Source organism: Schistocerca gregaria, chromosome 1 (genome assembly GCF_023897955.1).
Source record: "Schistocerca gregaria isolate iqSchGreg1 chromosome 1, iqSchGreg1.2, whole genome shotgun sequence".
Lineage (NCBI taxonomy): Eukaryota > Metazoa > Arthropoda > Insecta > Orthoptera > Acrididae > Schistocerca > Schistocerca gregaria.
This window is the reverse complement of record NC_064920.1, coordinates 941,977,498-941,999,127: the sequence shown is the minus strand read 5'-3', so window position 1 is coordinate 941,999,127 and position 21,630 is coordinate 941,977,498. Positions and strand designations below refer to the sequence as shown.

The 21,630-nt window shown below is 43.3% G+C and overlaps 1 protein-coding gene across 2 annotated transcripts in view; it reads right to left on the bottom strand.

Moving 5' to 3' along the window:
* LOC126275603 (cytosolic purine 5'-nucleotidase) overlaps window positions 1-21,630 on the bottom strand; it is a 413,580-nt gene that overhangs the window by 352,602 nt on the left and 39,348 nt on the right. The window contains exon 1 of one of the 2 annotated variants that reach the window (XM_049977210.1): window positions 19,492-19,712. The exons of the other annotated variant lie outside the window; for it this stretch is intronic. Within the exon in view, the coding sequence (XP_049833167.1) occupies window positions 19,492-19,664 (173 nt within the window). The 5' untranslated portion in view covers window positions 19,665-19,712. Of the gene's footprint in view, window positions 1-19,491; window positions 19,713-21,630 lie in introns of those variants that run through there. 2 annotated transcript variants of the gene reach the window in all.

Here is a 21,630-nt window from a genome sequence, read left to right as displayed (position 1 = left end):
CTGGTACGTTTAGATACGACTCTGACAGGTGTCACGTAGGCATCCTGTCTAATCACCTGCATCCATTCATGTCCAGCGGACTTGGGCAATTCCAACAGGACAGAGCGACACACCACACGTAGAGAATTGCTACAGAGTGACTTCAGGAACACTTCCACTGGCCACCAAACGCCCCAGACATGAACATTACTGAGCGTATCTGGGATGTCTTGCAACGTGCTGTTCGGAAGAGAGCTCCACCCCGTCGTGCTCTTACGGATTAATGGACAGCCCTGCAGGATTCATCGTGTCAGCTCCCCCCACTAGTTCTTCAGGCATTAGTCGAGTCCATGCCACGTCGCGTTGCGGCACTTCTGCGTGCTCGCGGGGGCCCGACACGATATTAGGCAGGTGTACCAGTTTCTTTGGCTCTTCGATGTATATGCCGATATTAATGCGTGGCCGCACAAGGCAAACCGTTTGAGGAATTGGAGGGGGAACTGATTCGGACTCTCGAAGACTAAGCAGTCTACCTCGGACAAAATTTCCTCAAGCCAAATCCCTGAAAATCTCAAGTTCAAAATGTTCAAGTGTGTGTGAATTCCAAAGGGACCAACCTGCTGAGGTCATCGGTCCCTAGACTTGCACACCACTTAAACTAACTTATGCTAAGAACAACACTCACACCCATGCCCGAGGGAGAACGCGAACCTCCGGCTGGAGGGGCCGCGCAATCAAAAATCCAGTGCGTGCCTTCCATCTTAAAATAAAGACGCACGTTGGTAACTGAAAGTGATGTGGCAGGGGCTACGAACCATGATGATCGCGGAAATATCAGACTTGACAGGACTCTGAGATTTCGAAGGCACTGTCAGAATGTTACGGGAAAAGTATGGAATAATATCATCCGAAAACTCACCAGCAAGAAATGGGGAGCTCAACCTCAAATTCTGATAACATCGGCTGTCGCACTATGTTAGTGTGAGAAGAAAAAGAAAGTCGGTAGTTGTGTGCCAACTCACTGGGCAGTTACAACCGACCGCCTTCAGGTGCACGCAGAAAACGTCGGTTTGCCTGCTAGTCAACCTACAGCAGTGCCAACGTCACGCGCGCTCCGACAGCTCTCTAGTCTTTCTCACACGATTTTACAGAAAATAATCGCAAAAAAATTAATTTTCGCGTTACTTATAGCTTTATATGTTATTTTCATGGCGAAGTGTTCAAAATTTCGATAATGGTAATACTTAGCGTGATATTCGCATCTAAGTACGACACTGCGCAGAATTCAAAAAAGTTTGCGATAAAAAATATGGGTCGCTATGATACTACGTTTGGTGCATATTACACCATATGTTAGTGCGAATGAAATTTAGCTTGGATATTGAATTTTTCTTTAGGCTCGAGAGGAGATCTCTACCTGCCTCCAGTGTTGAGAAAATGGAATTTATGTAGCACGATCACTTCCGACTGCACGCGCACTGGAGTTCAATATTCATAAAACATGTTTCATATCTACTAAATTGTTCGAGATATCGATACGAGATTTTGGCAAGTGATAGCATGGAAAGAGGAGAGCATTTTACTGTATGGTTAACATACGGAACTTTCTGATCTATGGCGATATAGCAGAAACTATGGTTTTTATTTTCTTTTTTCAATCCAACATGTGATGTTTTTGAAGGTCTTAGTCAATTACTGAAAATAGAACTTGCTAGAATGAAAGTAAACGTGAAATTTCTTATCTTACAACAAACCGACACAATGAGGTTTTCCATAAGCTACTGACCAGTCGCCTATTGCATATTAATAAGACTGTTCCACGATTCTGTCGCAATAGGTATTGCAAGGTAAGTTTGCAGAATTTATACATTATATTACAAAAAAGAAATTAAACCTGGCAAGAAGAGAAATGTAGCCGTTCCTTCTAAATGATGATGTGAAGTCACCACTTCTGTTGCTACTTTGGTGTAATCCTATAACCCACTGTACAGGGTTTACATAAAGTTCAGGAACTCTTTCAGTTATTTATTGCACAAGAACTAAACATTGTGCAGATGTCATACAACTGCATTTTAAAGAGAAACTCTTAAAGGTTTTTTTTTTTTTTTTTACAAACATTCTATATGCGAACCATGAGTGACCCGGTAACGTCAATACGGTAATCGAATTCTTGCCATACCCGTCCCAGCTTGGCATCGTCGACTGCGGTAGTCGCTTCCCGTATTATTTCCCGGAAAACTGTTGCATCACGTGGTAGAGGCGGTACATACACCAGATATTTAATGTGTCCCCACAGGAAAAATCACACGGAGTGAGATCTGGTGATCGGGGAGGGCATTTCATGAAACAGCTGTCGCCATCTACAGCACGACTCGCTCCGCAGCGTAACTCGCCATGTTTGCGACTAGCCCTGACTATCGGCAAATTACCAAACTATGCTGTGGCGGTATACATGAAAAAAATATCATGGTTTCTCTTCAAAATGACATATGTATGATATCTGTACAATGTTTGGTTCTTGTGCAATAATTAATTGAAGGTGTTCCTGGACTTTATGTACACCCTGTATTTTTAATAGTGATCGACATCTGTTTTGACCTTAATATCAAGCGATTCATAAAGTAACGACTATCAAGTTTTTTGTAATATTGTTATCCACAGATACACAGGCATCTAATTTGTTATTTCTAACAGAACAATACTGCATTTTTGCTGCAGAGTAGAAACTGAACCAATAAAACTCTTCCGTCACTCTGAAGCTGTGGACACACTAACGACTTGTAAAACTTTGCCGCTTAAGAACTGGGGTTTACACGGTGCATTACCAACCTGAGAAAATGAGGATATAACGAGAGCGATTACATGACTATGGTGCAATAGACAATCATAAACATCTAATAATACGACAACACACACAGGAAAAACTTGCACAGTGGCAGATGTTATCAAAGCAAATGACAAAGCTGGCTACTGGAAATATACAGAATACGAGAGTAATCCCAAAAGTAAGGTCTCCCATTTTTTTATAAGTGCATAGACCTGTTTATTTCTACAACGGTTTACATCAATTTACAGCTTGAACATTTAGCTACTTTTTGACATTTCTATCGATGCATTTTTGTAGACGTCGTGGCAGTTTTTGTATGCCCATGTCATACCAGCTCACCGCCATCCTGTTCAGAAAGTTATGAACCTCATCTTTCACCTCGTCGTCGGAGCTGAATCGCTTTCCGGTCAAATGTTCTTTTAATCCAGGGAGCAGTTGATATTCACTGGGCGCCAAGTCAGGACTATAGAGTGAGTGGGTGATTATTTTTCACTGAAACTGTTGCAGGAGAGCAACGGTTTGCCGAGCGATGTGTGGGCGAGCGTTGTCACAGACAATGTGTACGCCCTTGCTCAACATTCAACTTCTCCGGTTCTGAATTGCCCGTTTGAGTTTTTTCAGTCTCGCAGTACCTGTCATCGTTAATTGTGGTCCCAGCGATTCAGCCCCGACGACGAGGTGAAAGAAGAGGTTCATAACTTTCTGAACAGAATGGCGGCGAGCTGGTATGACATGGGCATGCAAAAACTGCCACAGCGTCTACAAAAATGCATCGACAGAAATGGTGATTATGTCGAAAAATAGTTAAATGTTCACGCTGTAAACTGATGTGAACCATTGTAGAAATAAACAGGTCTATGTACTTATAAAAAAATAGGAGACCTTACTTTTGGGATTACCCTTGTAGTTGGTGACACGGACACGTCACGTAAGTATCGAACCACACTGCACGCTTCCAGTTTTCTAGTGTCCAGCACCTGTGTTGCCTAGCCCACTGAAGACAGAAAGTTTTATGTGGCGTGTGAGCAGCGGCCTTTTGCGAGATATTCGACTCCAAATGTCGACTTCATGTAGTTTCCTTCACTCGGAAACTGGTTGAGATGGACCAGCATTCACTGGCAGCAATAGTCCTCGTTGGGTTTGAGATACATTGTCAGCGATAAGGAATGACACTCGTCTCCGTCAATGTCGGTTAGGATCCTTTTACACCCCTGTTCTTACGGCGTATTACATGCCTGTAAATAACAGATTTCTTACATTCATATTGGACAACCCACGTTGACGCACCAACAGTTCGGGCAGTTACATTTACGGTGTGGTCAAGAGCAGGTCCAGAGACGGTAGCGCTTTTCTGACATTCTGCAATGTCTCGGCCCACCTTACAGCAATGATTCCAAAGAAATGACTCGCACGTATGCGCCACTTCACTACCATGACGTGTCAGCGGTGGAACGTCACATCACTGCTTGATAAGTGGGGATCGGATTTTCATGCAGTAATAATCCCTTAAATATGTATGCACTTGGCAACAAAAAATCTAAAATATGCACATAAAACACGCACATAAACTGTTGCTCACAATTTGTTTTCCACTTCTGTTACAATTCACAATCACTACATGTTTCAGATGTTCCAAAGTAAGCCTTACTTAGAGCAGCTTACGGTTGCATTACAAACGCGGCTAGCCACGCTGTTGCCGACGTGTTACTTAGAAGTTCGGTGTTGTTAGCGGTTAACATTTCTTCAATTTCACAAATTCGTTCGTATCCTGGATTTTTCAAAATATGAACTGAAATTTTTCCTTCACACTTTCACCAACGCTTCCAGGGATAGAATCAAGTTCAGAGAATGTGGTTTTGAACACACTTAATAAATCACAAAGAGTAGAATTGCGAGCCTCCACAAAAACAATTGTCGTCAGAATATGAGAAAAATGAGCAGATATATATGCAACACTAAGCCCTATTTCTGGAGTGTTCAAAACATCTTGATCAGCTTCAATTGAGGCTGCACTTTTAGGATGAGATGCAGATACGACGCTCTTAACAGTTTCCAAATGTTCGATGTAGTAAATTACTGCAGACAACCATGTGGCCCAGAGTGTTATGATAGGTTCTGGTGGCAGGCGAATGCCAGGTGTCCGCTCTGAAGGCTTGTTTCCTATTAAGTTGCTTTAGCAAAAATCTTCTTCATAGCAGACACCAACTTGTCAACAGGATCAAAATTTGCACGAATAGTTTCAGCAATGTCACCCATGAACAATGTAATCTAAATGTATCATAATGGGAAATATAACTCTGAGAGCAGTACCAGCTCTATTCACGTAGCTTGCTGCATCACTTACAAACAGCAATACACGCTCGTACTGAATGACATTTGGCCATAGTATATTCATGGAATCGATAAAAATTGGAGAAACTGCGGAGCTATTTGTCATTTGAAACTGCTCCCTCTCGAGCAAATACGGCGTAGACTGTACACGTTTATTAAGAGACCCATTAATAACATCTGAAACGAACTGTCCGTCACAGTCTTGTGTTTCGTCGATTGACACCCAGGTAAAGTTATTTTGAAACTGATTCCTTATTTCTTTATGTTTTGGTTGTAGCACTGCTGTACCTAATTTTTACGTATAGAGGATTCGTCTTGTACTTTACACACTGTATAGTTCTCAATGAAATTTCTCAGAACAAGATTAGTTAATTCCAGAGCGGAACATCTGCCGAAAAAAAAGGCTACGAACAAATCAAAATAAAACTGCGAAACAGTGCTGTTCGAGCATTCACCTAAGACCACCTGAACGGCAGCACTTTTCGTGGCTATACGTCTTACTTTCTCTTTGTGTTTACTGCTGTCCGCATGCTGAACGACTTGGAAACATTTCTTGTTTTTTCACATGCTCGGTAATAAAATATTTTGCTTTCTGTCGTTTCATCTCCCCTTCGAACACCCGCTCATACCATTGCAATGTAAACTAATTACCTGTTTTCACTTTTGGCATCGCACTTCATTGTGAAGAACTTTAAAACAGACCGCCGAGCCACTAGCTAGTAGTCACCACTCACCAAAGATATGAACCGATTATCTGTAGACAGGACAGGGAGTCAACTGAAGTATGTAACTGAGGTAGGCTTCGAAAATGAGTCATCTGTCACTTTCGTGAAGTATAAATTTAAATGTTATGAATATCATGAAATGAAACATTTAAAAATCGTTGTTCGGTGTTATATTGTTGCTCGGTGTTATATTGTAAGCAGCTCCAAAAGACACAGTTCCGACTTGTCACCTAATACCGTATTGGTGCAACTCTGCAGGGAGAAAGGGGAAGTCCCGCAGCCAAGGCCACGTACTACGTGAGCAAGAGCGAAGGTAACTCCTAGCAGCGAATCGGGAAGAAAGGAAAATCATAAAATGATACATAAAAATAAATACTCGCAACAACCGAGCATGTGAACACATAATTTAAAATGCCCGTCTTTTTTAAAGATTAGCATTTTAATTAAAACACAGGCAAAAAATAAACCACAATTAAAGATTTTCGAAAGTACGCTTATTCATAAAACAGGCAAAATATGCATTTATGTGCACTATAAAAGCATACCTAAGATGTAAGAAAAGAAGTAACTCGAACATACTATAAAAAAAGCGTACTTCTGTAATGTCCTTATGACGTTCCCTGTAATGTTGCAGGCTGGATTTTTGCCTTACAACTCCGTCAACTGTGACTGTCAAGTTTCCTTCAGTGCTGTAAACGTACAAGCACTTCTGCGGAATAGTAGAAAACAATAACAGCAAATGATCGGTCAAAATCATTTATGTTTGCACTTTGCTGAGGACGGAGAATGACTTTCCAAACTCCCTTGATGCAGAATAATAATTTCTTGATATTGTTTTGAAAATCTACCTTATACAAACGCTATTTATTTATTTATATTCACTCATACATGTCTTCAACACCTTTGTGTTATCTTCTGGAGGTCAAAGTATGTTTCTGTGAAGTATAATATAACGTTTATAACAATTTATCTATTGTAGGCCTAAAAATTTTAACCTGTTTATTGTGTATTGTTTGTTTCGATTGCTCACCTGAAAATTACTTTGTTCGTAAAACTACGATAGTATAGATGGGTTTTGTGCACTTTTCGTCGTTTTTGACAGCATATCATCTGCAAAACAGTCGTGAAGAAAATTCCTTGTGTGTTTCTGATGTACTACTTCGTGGATAATGGTTATGTATGTTATTGTACATTCCGTCCTGTTGCGTATCTCTTTTACTGCTATGTGTACACTGTTTTCACACTGTCATTTAAAAACTCTCGCCCGTAACTTTACTTCAACCTTATTTTCCGCAAAACGTGATTTGAAAAGACACTTCTTACTCATTGAGAGGTGCTACATTGTTGTCGTTGCTTACTTACTCATTGTTTGCCTCATGTTTAATGTGGCGCTAATTTTGAGTGTGTTGTGACCCACAGACGATGGCACATAGGTTTCGAAACATGTCTGTGTGAACAAAAAGAAATATGTGGTGTTTGCATCAGGTAGATTTTCAAAACAACCTAATTTCAAACCTAAAACACGAAAAAAATCAAGAGGCTCTTCAAACCTTAGTGATAAAACCCTCCGCCACACACCGTCAGGTGGCTTGCGGAGTATGGATGTAGATGTAGATGTAGATGTCTTCCGCTTGCGGCTGTTAAAAGTTTTTTTGTTTATCGCAAGTGCAATTTCGAGTACTGCCCATCTCCTGTCAGAAATTTCAAACGCAAGTAAGTACACAGGTAAAAATACAGCAGCTAGTGAATAAGAACGGTTTGTCAGTCAAAGAGTACACGAATAATTACAAAACCATAATGCAGGCGATCAGGAAAGGACGCGAATGTCAACGGATGATCTTGTTCAGCAAGTGGATCAGCCGAGTTGAGAAAATCGTCTACTAAGGGCAATCCGGGACAAGGGAAGAGGAATGTTTTCATCAGGTATTTTTCTTCTTCATGACAATTCTCAGCTGCACACTGCAACCGTAACAAAGATACTCCTTGCAGCGCTTTCGGTGAGAAGTGTTCGATCACCCACCATAAAGCCCGGATTTAGTTGCCTCTGATTATTGTATCTTTGCTGAGATCAACTGCTGGCTATGAGAACAGCATTTTGGCACTGACAACGAGATGCAGACCATCGTAGAGAATTGGCGCAAAGCACACGCGTTGCCTTCTGTGACTAGGATATTGGAAAGTTGGTGCAACGCTACGACTAATTTTTAAGTAAGACTAGCGACTATGTAGATAAGTAACTGGAAGTTGTAAGTTGTATCTAAGTGCTGCAAATAAAAAATTTTTGATTTTTCACTGTGGTTTCCAATTCGCGACCGAACGGACATTGGAAAAAACAACAAAACAAGAAAAAAAATGACTCTTAACTAGCAACAATTGTACCCAGACCCGTTTGTCGTGCAATATATAAACAATTTCGCCGTTCGCCGCTATGCTGCTTGCAACAGTATCGGATGGCTCTGGACTCTAAAAGCTTCCAGCAGCGGTGTACCTTCCGTTCATGATGTTCCTTCTCGTGTTGAAAGTCAACGTAAAAGGTACTAAAATGCGAACAAGAACGTATTTACACGTAGGGATGTCTTTAGTTACTTGCCTAACATCAAAATAATATGTCTAAATATCATGAAAGCTATTATCTCTCAGTTGAGTACCTGTTACAATATGGTAGTAATAATATGATTGGAGATCAGTAAGCACAGCTTTTCAATAGTATCGACATATGTTTTTAAAGGACATTTGCTTCGATTCCTCTAGCTCTGCGGTCAAGAAGATACACATATGGCGTTTCCTCTAACCTCCCCCTTGCACGAAACTAATATGACCAGAGTTCCCTATCGCAAATTCATGCATTTGCCCTTCTCTATCTTCCCAGAAGTTTTGAACCATCATCGTGGAAACGTCCAAAGTATCGACACAAGTTGGCAATATAATAATAGTGGTTTCATTTGGCGAGGCTGTTTTCAGTGCTTTAGTTACTGCCTGGTTCGTTATTTTTATTTGCATCACGTCACATCAGCGACGTGTTTCGGATGAGTCGTTAGCACACTGCAATTCAGCATACTACATTGTTCAGCATTTTCTTTTTTTTGTGTATCATATTCTACGCTGTAACTATTACGCGTAGTTGAAGTTAGTAAGTGATAAATTACGGTGTATATTTCTTTTTTGATTACCTTACTGCCGTGTACTGTCCTCCGCCCGATACGTCCTATTTAGGCTACCTCTAGTGTTTCGATGGCTACAAACCAAGCGAAATGGCGCAGTTGTTAGCACATTGGACTCGCATTCGGGAGGAAGGGGGTTCAAAACCGCATCCGGCCGTCCCGATTTAAATACTCCGTGATTTCCCTAAATCGCTTCAAGCAAATGCCGGGATGGTTCCTTTGAAGGGCACAGCCGATTTCCTTCCCCAACCTTCCTATCCGAGCTTGTGCTCCGTCTCTAATGACCTTGTTGTCGACGGGAAGTTAAACACTAATTTCCTCCTCGATGGCTGCAAACGTTTATATATGTTTTCACTGCAGCTGTGATTTGCGTATGTCTGTAGACTGTCGTATTTCTAACTGCACTGGAAAGAGTGACATCGGGATCAGAGTATTCATAATGTCACAAGTCAAAGTCGACTCGTGGTATCGCCATTACAAAGTAAAGGTTAGGCAAACGAACAGAAGAAAAAGGATGAAGATACTATGTCCCGTCGCCAAGATCCCCACAGATGGAGCACAATCTCGGAAAAGACGCGGGACGGGAAAGAAATCGAAAGCGGCCTTATCGAAAGAACCATCTCGCTATTCGTTTTAAATGATTTAGAGAAACAACGGAGGATGAGGATGGTCGCACGGGATTTGAAGCCTATTCTTCCCGAATGCGATTACAGTGTGCTAACAACAGCACTGTTACTAGAAAATGATTTCAAGATAAGGCCGTTAAGTTTCAGAAAACATCGATTTGGAACATCAGTGCACAGAAAGTTTATTGGATGGGAAACAAGCGTTTTTTGGCAGCTATTTCGTCATCCCCTGCATTCCAATCCTATCTGAACGAGGAATCCCATCCTAACCGTTCCTTTATATTTTTCTCGTGGAATTATAGAGCAGAAAAAAAATGAACTCATGCAAGAAACTACTAAAAGCAGTTTTCACGGATTATCCGACATTGTGTGCCTTTAAATAAATGCTTGTTCTCCTATATCCACAAAGGTCCCAATCAGCCACGAACATTGCGACCTCATTATTACGAAGGACCAGCGTCAGAGAGAGAAGCACACTGCCAAGAGAAGATTTGAATAATGCAAGACTTTCGCCGTATCTAATGCGCAACACGACAGTCCACCGAAACTACATAAGAATATATCTCCTTTCCAAGAAAGAAGGCAGAGAAACTGCGCGTTTGATAATTGTCAACTTTCTAAACATTTAAGCCACAGATCGAAAGCATTGTTGTAATGTTTCCAGTCACGGCAGTAGGTGTGACGTTTCTGTAACATCAGTGCTTTGCAGAGGCAAGTTGTGATCTACTTCTAGCGACTATGCTTTTCTTAATGACATCGAAAGAATACAACAAATGTTTCAGATCGTTTCCTGGTCAACTTGTTCGTGCAACAAATACAAGTCTTACGGACAACTAATGACTTAACACATTTAGGCTTTTAGTGATTAGCGCTGTTGGCTGCCAGTGCCGAGATCTTCGTACACCTCCGCTTGCTTTGTGAACATACGGTTTCACACATTCGCTAGGCTATGACTTCAAATCTTAGGCATGAAATTCCTATCTTGGTTTCTCGCGTTCCCCTTAAATCGATACAAGCGCAAGTCGAATTGTCCACGTAACATAGCAATGGTTGGTTTCTCGTTCTGCTCTCGTCATGAACCGAGAGCTCTACTTCGCAGCACGTAGAGACAACTATGTACACAAGAAGTAAAAAAATCAAAAGCAGGCAAAATTGCCTTCTGTATGTGAACGGCGACAGCGACACGACTACCAACTGAGCACATTTTTAATACAGATACTGTGTTCTAATTAATACAGCTGCTAATTACTCAAAGCGCTCACACATTGATATCATACTTACGAGGGCTGTCCTTCGAACACTGTGAGTTCTTACTTACAAGGGAACCTCCCCATCGCACCGCCATCAGATTTAGTTTTAAGGTGGCACAGTGGATAGGCCTTGAAAAACGGAACACAGATCAATCGAGAAAACGGGAAGACGTTGTGTGGAACTATGAAAAAAATAAGCAAAATATACAAACTGAGTAGTCCATGCGCAAGACATGCAAAAACAATTATAACGTGAGCCCAGGAGCGCCGTGGTTACGTGGTTAGCGTGAGCAGCTGCGGAACGAGAGGTCCTTGGTTCAAATCTTCCCTCGAGTGAAAAGTTTACTTTCTTTATTTTCGCAAAGTTATGATCTGTCCGTTCGTTCACCGACGTCTCTGTTCACTGTAATAAGTTTAGTGTCCATGTTTTGCGACCTCACCGTGCGATTAGTAGACGAAAGGACGTGCCTTTCCAATGGGAACCGAAAACATTTGATCACAAGGTCATAGGTCAACCGATTCCTCCACAGGAAAACACGTCCGATATAATCTATACGACATTGGTGATGGTATGTGCGTCACATGACAGGAATATGTTGTCTACCCACCTAACTCGTACACTTGGCAAATGGGTAAAAAGATTCTTCTACCTTGCCCGATTTAGGTTTTCTTAGGTTTGTGATAATCACTCCCAAAAAAGATGAAAACATAAGAGTTTGTCACATAAACTGCAACAAATGAATGCAACAGTTTCACAGTCGCACAGCTTTCCTTGTGATCTGTCAAAACATATGTTTTTAACGTTGTCAAATTTTTCCGTGTGTAGACCGTCAAATCCTGCATATGTCCAAGCAAATCTGAACATGTCCTGGAATTTTGGAGAGCGAAGTTGACTATGTGTGAGTGCCTGAACTTCGATAATTGTCTGAAAATAAAAAATTAAACTTTCACTCGAGGGAAGATTTGGACCAAGGACCTCTCGTTCCGCAGCTGCTCACGCTAACCACGGCGCTCCTGAGCGCAAGCTATCCTTAATGTTGCATATCTTGCGCATGGACTACTCAGTTTGTATACACTCCTGGAAATGGAAAAAAGAACACATTGACACCGGTGTGTCAGACCCACCATACTTACTCCGGACACTGCGAGAGGGCTGTACAAGCAGTGATCACATGCACGGCACAGCGGACACACCAGGAACCGCGGTGTTGGCCGTCGAATGGCGCTAGCTGCGCAGCATTTGTGCACCGCCGCCGTCAGTGTCAGCCAGTTTGCCGTGGCATACGGAGCTCCATCGCAGTCTTTAACACTGGTAGCATGCCGCGATAGCGTGGACGTGAACCGTATGTGCAGTTGACGGACTTTGAGCGAGGGCGTATAGTGGGCATGCGGGAGGCCGGGTGGACGTACCGCCGAATTGCTCAACACGTGGGGCGTGAGGTCTCCACAGTACATCGATGTTGTCGCCAGTGGTCGGCGGAAGGTGCACGTGCCCGTCGACCTGGGACCGGACCGCAGCGACGCACGGATGCACGCCAAGACCGTAGGATTCTACGCAGTGCCGTAGGGGACCGCACCGCCACTTCCCAGCAAATTAGGGACACTGTTGCTCCTGGGGTATCGGCGAGGACCATTCGCAACCGTCTCCATAGACACTGGGATACAGTCCCGCACACCGTTAGGCCGTCTTCCGCTCACGCCCCAACATCGTGCAGCCCGCCTCCAGTGGTGTCGCGACAGGCGTGAACGGAGGGACGAATGGAGACGTGTCGTCTTCTGCGATGAGAGTCGCTTCTGCCTTGGTGCCAATGATGGTCGCATGCGTGTTTGGCGCCGTGCAGGTGAGCGCCACAATCAGGACTGCATACGACCTAGGCACACAAGGCCAACACCCGGCATCATGGTGTGGGGAGCGATCTCCTACACTGGCCGTACACCTCTGGTGATAGTCGAGGGGACACTGAATAGTGCACGGTACATCCAAACCGTCATCGAACCCATCGTTCTACCATTCCTAGACCGGCAAGGGAACTTGCTGTTCCAACAGGACAATGCACGTCCGCATGTATCCCGTGCCACACAACGTGCTCTAGAAGGTGTAAGTCAACTACCCTGGCCAGCAAGATCTCCGGATCTGTCCCCCATTGAGCATGTTTGGGACTGGATGAAGCGTCGTCTCACGGGGTCTGCACGTCCAGCACGAACGCTGGTCCAACTGAGGCGCCAGGTGGAAATGGCACGGCAAGCCTTTCCACAGGACTACATCCAGCATCTCTACGATCGTCTCCATGGGAGAATAGCAGCCTGCATTGCTGCGAAAGGTGGATATACACTGTACTAGTGTCGACATTGTGCATGCTCTGTTGCCTGTGTCTATGTGCCTGTGGTTCTGTCAGTGTGATCATGTGATGTATCTGACCCCAGGAATGTGTCAATAAAGTTTCCCCTTCCTGGGACAATGAATTCACGGTGTTCTTATTTCAATTTCCAGGAGTGTACTTTGCTTATTTTTTTCATTGTTCCATACAACTTCTTCCTGTTTTCTCGATTGATCTGTGTTCAGTTTTTCAAGGCATATCCACTGTGCTAACTTATAACTAAATCTGAGGGGTGTGTTATGGGGAGGTTCCCTTGTTAGCTTTCCTGTGATTTTCCTACACCACCAAGAGAAAAAGAGTGTATGTGACAATTTAGTTCTAAAGCTACTTGAAGAATATAAAAAGGATAACGCTCTGTATAAATCAAAGAAAATGAAAATATCTTCGGAATATTCACTCATAGGGAGTGAATACCGGATGGTTATAATTACAAAGCAGCTACTCGCAGAGGCCCTGCGTGGGCTGTAGTTCTCGTACGGCAGCGAAGCTTTATAGGCATGAAATGACAATTCAATCTAAATCCTTAGCTGTCGACAGGTGTTGATGGTATACATCAATGGGGACAGCTGAAAATGCCCGAGACTCGAACCCGGGATCTCCTGTTTACATGACAGATGCTCTATCCATCTGAGCCACGGAGAGCACAGAGAATGGTGCGACTGCAGGGACTTATCCCTTGCACCTTTCCCGTGAGAGCCACATTCCCAACCGTCCATAACCTACATTCGTAGTGTTCCTAATAGGTATTTACCCATTCACTCATTACTCGTGCCAGACTATGCTGACGAGTCCCGTAAGAATTCGGGCAAAGTGTGCGCATTCGCACAGAAGAAAAATGGTTCAAATGGCTCTGAGCACTATGGGACTTAACATCTGAGGTCATCAGTCCCCTAGAACTTAGAACTACTTAAACCTAACTAACCTAAGGACATCACACACATCCATGCCAGAGGCGGTTCGAACCTGCGACCGTAGTGGTACCGCGGTTCCAGACTAAAGCGCCTAGAACCTCTCGGCCACGCCGGCCGGCGCACAGAAGAAGGTCAATGGCCGGGTAGCCACGACGATTGTATCTGTTCCCTAAAGAACAGATACCATTGATTACCGTACAGTTTCTCTAGAACGAAATGATAATTAAATAAGCTGCACGGTCATGAATGGTATCTGTTCTTTCGGGAACATATACCATCTTGATATAGTTAAAGGCTACCTGACCATTGACCTCCTCCTGTGCGAATGCGCACACTTTGCCCGAACTCTTACGGGACTCGTCAGGTTAGTTTGGCGCGAGTAATGAGTGAATGGGCATCTATCTATTAGGAACATTACGAATGTAGGTTGTGGACTGTTGGGTATGTGGGTCTCACGGGAAGCGTGCAAGGGATAAGTCCCTGCAGTCGCACTATCCTCTGTACCCTCGGTGGCGCATATGGACGCCGGCACGGTAGCTCAGCGTGTTCAGTCAGAGGTTTAGCTGCTCTCTGTAATAATAATAATAATAATAATAATAATAATAATAATAATAATAATAATAAAACTGAGTTAATGGACGAACAATGATCTTTAACAAGTATCATGGAACGTCCGCTCTGAACAAATACAACGAGCACTAACTGACAAAATGAAATTTAAAAAAAAAATGGATAGAGCTTCTGCCATGTAAGCAGGAGATTCCGTGTTCGAGTCCCGGTCGGGACACACATTTTCAGCTGTCCCCATTGATGTATATCAACAACACCTGTCGGCAGCTAAGGGTTTCGATTTAATTATCATTTAATTCTAGAGAAGCTACACGGTCATCAATGGTATCTGTTCTTTCGGAACAGGTATCATCTTCATATTCTTTATAGATATGTTAATGTGCTGAAGCGGAACCGATTTAAAATCGAAATAAATTTGTTCTAACTTTGGTCACCAGGTGCAAATTTGGCGCTGTGCACTGACGGAAAGATATTCACGCTGTCGTTTGTCTAACTATAACGTAAGTGAACAGTATGGCTATAGAGAAAGAGAGACGTTCACTGTTAGTGAAGCTCTTTTATGTGAACAGAAGCAATTACAGTGGTGCAATGAAAGAGTATCGCCGACTGATAGCTCTGAGGAGAGGCCCGATATCATTAAATGGCTTACGTGCGGTTCTGGGCGCTACAGTCTGGAGCCAAGCGACCACTACGGTCGCAGATTCGAATCCTGCCTCGGGCATGGATGTGTCTGATGTCCTTAGGTTAGTTAGGTTTAATTAGTTCTAAGTTCTAGGCGACTGATGACCTCAGAAGTTAAGTCGCATAGTGCTCAGAGCCATTTTTTTTCATTAAATGGTTTAAAGAAGATGATGAAATTAAAAAAAAAAAACAACAACGGGTGAGCTTGGTGTAACACCTCGAGGAGGAAGGCATCCTATACCAGTGGAAGTTATTGGCGAAGTTGCTGTTGCATTAAGTGACCATCCAGCAAGCACCCCGGATATTGCTGTAGTCCGATCGACGAACGATGGCGGTTCGCGCATGTCGAGGTACGGAGGGGAATGCCTTTGTTGACGATTCCAAGCGACAGTTGCGGTACGCGCATGCGCGTGCTTTCCGCTCGAAGAAAGCGTATTCCTGCAAATTAGGTCTCTCGCTTGCTTACACAGAATTTATCACTTACCACCACCATCAGCGATGACAACTCGCAATAAATGAAACAAAAACTCACCAAACAAGTTACTACGACCACATCTAACGCTCGCATTAGCTACAACATCCAGAGGAGAGCCCTCAGAACACTGCTGAACGCTCATTAGCTATCGGATTATGCGTGGCATAGGTGCTCGGAACAAGCCTAAACGCGACCGCCATCCTTCGTGACTCCAACTATAGTGCTGGTGCAGTGTCACGAAAATTGCCCATCCAATGGTCAACAGTACGGAAAGTTTTGCACTCTATATTCCATTGGTACCCGTACAAAATCCAGACGGCGCAACGACTGACATCTCATGATCTGTAGCAATGTTCTGAATTTTCGCTTCGTTTCTGGCAGGAATCGATGGTGATGACAAGTGGCTGGGCAATATTCTATGGAGTCACGAGGCACATTTTGCACTACAGGGTGCTGTGAATACACACAACTGCTGAATCTGGGGTGGTGTTAAACCGCGTCTTACTCTCGAAGCGCCATTGCACTCGCCGTATGTGAGAGTGCGGTGTGGATCAAAAGCAACTTTACTCTCGGCTCGTTCTTTTTCGAAGACAGTATCCCAAAGGACCTGGCAACGTATCGTGACGTGTGTACGTTATCAAGACCTCCTTGGACAGCATGTATTTCTTTTGTTTGAAGAGTGCAACTGTGTGGAAATCACTGTTTTCAAGCAAGTAGTTCATAATAAAACCACTTGCTTGACCTTATGTGCCCACTGCCCGTTCTTAGTCCACTGCATATGGAAACATTCCTGTATATCTTTCTTACATTCCCAGCGCCAGATTTGCACTTGGTGGCTATAAATTGGAACTATGTTTTTTCAGCATAAACCGGCTCTGCGTTACCGCATTAGCATATCTACCAAGTTGCCATACTATAATTATAGCTCACATTGGACTTTCCTAGTAGCTGCACTTAAATGATAACTGTCCAGTACAAAAAAGTATTTTCATGTTTATGTTATTTGTGCAACCATCGCATACTGAAATAATTATATACACGTTCTTAAGTATGCTGCCACAGCTATTGACACTTTAAGGTATACTTAAATCAAATGGTTCAAATGGCTCTGAGCACTATGGGACTTAACATCTGTGGTCATCAGTCCCCTAGAACTTAGAATTACTTAAACCTAACTAACCTAACCACATCATACACATCCATGCCCGAGGCAGGATTCGAACCTGCGACCGTAGCGGTCATGCGTTTCCAGACTGAAGCGCCTAGAACCGCACGCCCACACCGGCCGGCATACTTAAATCACCATCTCATGTGCTAATAAGAAAATGCTTCAATTTTCAGTTCCAGTTACGTTCATCAAACTCTACCATGTGACAAGCGCTGTGATCCTTAAGAAGTACTTTGACACATGTAAGGCCGGCCGCGGTGGTCTCGCGGTTCTAGGCGCGCAGTCCGGAACCGTGCGACTGCTACGGCCGCAGGTTCGAATCCTGCCTCGGGCATGGATGTGTGTGATGTCCTTAGGTTAGTTAGGTTTAAGTAGTTCTAAGTTCTAGGGGACTAATGACCACAGCAGTTGAGTCCCATAGTGCTCAGAGCCATTTGAACCATTTTTTTGACACATGTAACACGTCTTTCTCTTACTCGATGCAGAAACTGTTTTAATATGTTCCAAAGAATTCCACAACGACTCGGGCGCTTGTGCTATACTGAAGGTCGATGAGCACAACCGATAGTGAAAATAAAATATTTTCTTACTAGCAGGTTATGAGGTGATTTATGTATACCTTAAAGTTTAAGTAGTGGACAGATCAAAACGTTCCTGAAAAACTGAAAGAAAATTTGCTTAAAACAGAAAATATTTCTAGAAATGTTTATTTAAACGGCTTATGAAGATGTGTATGTCCACGCTGACGCCGTTTGCGACGCATTACATTGCTTGCCCTCTTTGTAAATGGAAGATACTGTTCAGTAGAGATTACCTTTTCTTCTGGCGCCAGTTTCTCTACGGTGTAGATGCTGTCCTCCGTTTCTTCCTGTCACCTGTTAAACATTTTCATCTCCGCACCCCTATTGGACCTGACATCGGATTATATACTCCATATTTTCAAATCTTTGCCTACCACTACACTTTCCCTTCCGGAGTTCTTTCCAGTGCCGAGTATGTTGTGGAACGTCTTCGCACATACCCCAGAAATTTGGCAATTCTTCTGGTAATGGTTTTCCATAGATTTCTTTCCTCATCTATTCTTTGTGCTACATCTTGGTATATTTCTTACTTTCACCGTTGATTTAATCTTTCAACAGTTCAAGTCGTCAAAAGCTCCTGGTTTCTTCTCTGGTTCTCGCATGCTTCCAACTTTCACGTTAGTATAGTGTTATGCACCAGATGTAACTAGAATATTTGTAACTAGAATATTTGCTAAAAATTAAACTCTTTTATTGAAGAAATGTTTTTTTTGTCCCAAAACTGTTCTGATTTTTCCTCTGGTTCCACCATCTTAACGCAATTTCGTTACTTCTACCTTTTTAGTCTGCTGTCTGTTTTCGTTTATACTCGGTCCCATTTTAGTGATAAGCAGGTACTCGAATCCGTCCACTTTTGTTCGACGTCTCCCTTACTTTCAGCTACGGTTCAGCTTCTTTTTGTATGGCTGAAAAAGGAGTAGATAGTATCCGCAGAGAAATGAGTTTATCTGCTAGTATGAATCTTGCGATGGGTTTTACAAACAGCTACGTATTTTACACTGTTCAAATACAACGTTCCCTTAGCCGAAATAAATACTAACTGTCGAACTTTCCCTGGTCGTGGGGCTTCCTAGTTCTGAATCGCTAGAAATCGATAGGAGTCTGCCAACGTTACAGATTTAACAAAAGCAATACTACTGTGCTGCATTGTACGCTAATAGGTCGTGTCACGTTGTGGGCTTGTATGTTTAAAAATGTGCGATGTAGCAACTGAAGGCCCGTTGCGGGAGCTACATACTACTCCTCGGTGAAGGTTTGTTAGAATACAGAGTTAAGTGAGAAATCTAATTAAATGCGTTTCCGAATGCTGTTTTTTGTGAACTGGTGTGGAATTTGCAGAAATAACCACCATTACTGAAAACGAATATGCCAATACGGCACTATTACGAAATATTTAAGTGTTCGTTATTCCAGTGTGTTATTTTTAATTTTGAAGTGATCCCGATTACGAATAATATAGTGCACGGAGGCTGTGTGAGACGGAGGAGCTTGTTCCTTCCAAGGCGATTTCAAATGGTAAGCGGCGCTTGCTTTCACCACACTCTGCTCCCTTCGCAGTAAGCGATCAGGAAAAGTTTGACAAACTAATGCCATCAAAATTGTAAAAACTGTAAACCTCCCTGCCCTAGTATTAATTACGAAGCATGGAGTGGCGTCTAGTGCAGTAAGAGATGGATCTGCCTTTCACTTGAGCATAAATCCTACTCTGTTTGAAATGAATACGCGACTCTGACGTTGATGAACTGCACAGTGCGCACAAATGGTCTGTTACTACCGCGTAAGTTTGATCATTTGCGGCGTTTTGAAGCCCGCGCTTCTGACGACCCACCTGTGAGAGAGCTCACGAGCGTCGATCCAGGAGAGGTCGTTGGCGGCAACGCCCTGCGAGAAGCAGTCTAGGTCATTCTCGGAACGGTCATTCCGCGTGAGGTGCGACGGCGGCACGTTCAGGCTGATATCCAGCGGCGGGAGCGTCACGGACTTCCTAGTGGCCATCGGCATCTTGGCTGGCGGTCGGTACCAAACTGAGACCACGGCCGCTGACCGCTCAGCTCTGCGGGAGGGCACGCTATCGAGGTCCTGGCCGGCTTCCAGATGATACGGCACAAAGTGGCCGATAACCCCAGTGAGAAAAAACACGAAAAAAAAGAAAAACGCTCGCTGCTTACACATAAACAAACTCGTTCGCGTCTGTCCACATGACAGCAGGATGGGCAGCACGCAGAGGACAGAGGACACACGTCTCCCTTGACAGTAAAGAGAAATGAGAGGCGGAGAGCGCTTCGCTGCTACGTGAGCGTCTCCAAGTCTCGCATAAATTTAGATAGTGCATTCAGACCTGTGCACCAGGCGCTTCACGAGCAAGAATAGATATACAATTAGAAGTGTACCAGTGGAAAAGTGCTCCTATCGGAGCACAAAAAATGCGAATGTGTTCCTGTTTATTTCAAAGACTGCCAGAAAAGCGGGGTACCAGCTGCAACACACAAGCTTCCTCAGCACCTCCAAAAAATTTTCCCAAAAATTTTGGCATTGAAAATATTCGCGGTTTTTTTTAACATACAACTGACTTCAAGCTCTTACAAGCTTTCCTAACTGTACCTCACTCACACCCACTAGTCCATCGCTGAATGTCGCTCATACCCATCCATTCCCACTTGCCCATTCTCACTCATTCATTCAGCCGAACTCAGTGTCATTATCTCTTTGTGTCTCTCGTGGAAGAGTTAACATCTTTCAACAGTACAACTTGTCAAGAGCTCCTGGTTTCTCCTCTGATTCTCGCATGCTTCCAACTTCCACTTCCGTATAGTGTTGTGCACCAGATGTACGGTTTTAGAAGTATCTTCATCAAATTCAACTAGAACATTCGCTACAAACGAAACGTTTATTGAAGAAATGTATCTTCTTCTCCCCAAAACGCTTCTGATTTTTCCTTTGGTTCGACCATCTGACGCAATTTCTCCAGTGTAATTGCCACAGTCTCCTTCGTTCTGTCCTACTACCACAGTCTCCTCTTACTCTCATTGTCACTGTCTTACACTTGCTCCCTCTCTTACTGTTAATATCTCATTCCTTCCTTCCTTCCTACTGCGGTTTTACTATCTCTCTCTTCCTCATTGCCATTGTCATTGTCATCACTGGCTCTCACCCACTTCCACTTTCTATTTATTCTTTCTCCTCCCTCTAGCACTCCTTCAGTCTTTTCCCACCACTGTTCTGTCACTGTCAACTGTGTTTCACTGCCACAGGGGCTTCCTCTTTCTCTCACACTCCCATTTTCTCCTTTGATCTTTCTATAACACAACCATAGCAGACTATCTTTCAGTATTTACTACTTTTCCGTCTCTGCCACTATCACTGTCTTTTTTCTCTCTCAGCATAAAAAAGCGGGAGTTGTTCACATGCCAAAATTTTTGAGAAAAATTTTAAAGGTGCTCAGGAAGGTAGAATGAAACAGCTAGTACCGCTCTATTCAGTCAGTCCTTTAAATAAATCCGCATATTTTGTGTCGCCTTAGGAGAAGTCTTCCGCTGGTTCTCTTCGTTTCCCTGCTGCAGCTGGAAATGTAACTCAAATGAAAAGAAATGTATTGGTGAGTTAAATCTTAAAAGTTTACTTGAGCGAAATTGAAATAGTGCAAAACTAATTTTACAACTCAGGCCGGATTTTACGTGCAAAAAAGATTTGAATGTGCTTCAATACAACAACGTGGGGTTCTCAGATGATGACTTAACAGCTCATTTCTCCGTGCTACATCACTTTATACATTAAGTTTTAGCCTCACGTGGGATTGTATGAGTGTATATTACGTGTACAAGTACACTATGTGATCAAAAGTATCCGCACACCTGGCTGCCTTTCTTCACGGAGTGCTGCTCTGAGGAGAGGTATTGTTTCGGTCGGTGAGGCCTGGCACGAAGTCAGCGTTCAAAAACATCCCAAAAGTGTTCTATAGGATTCAGGT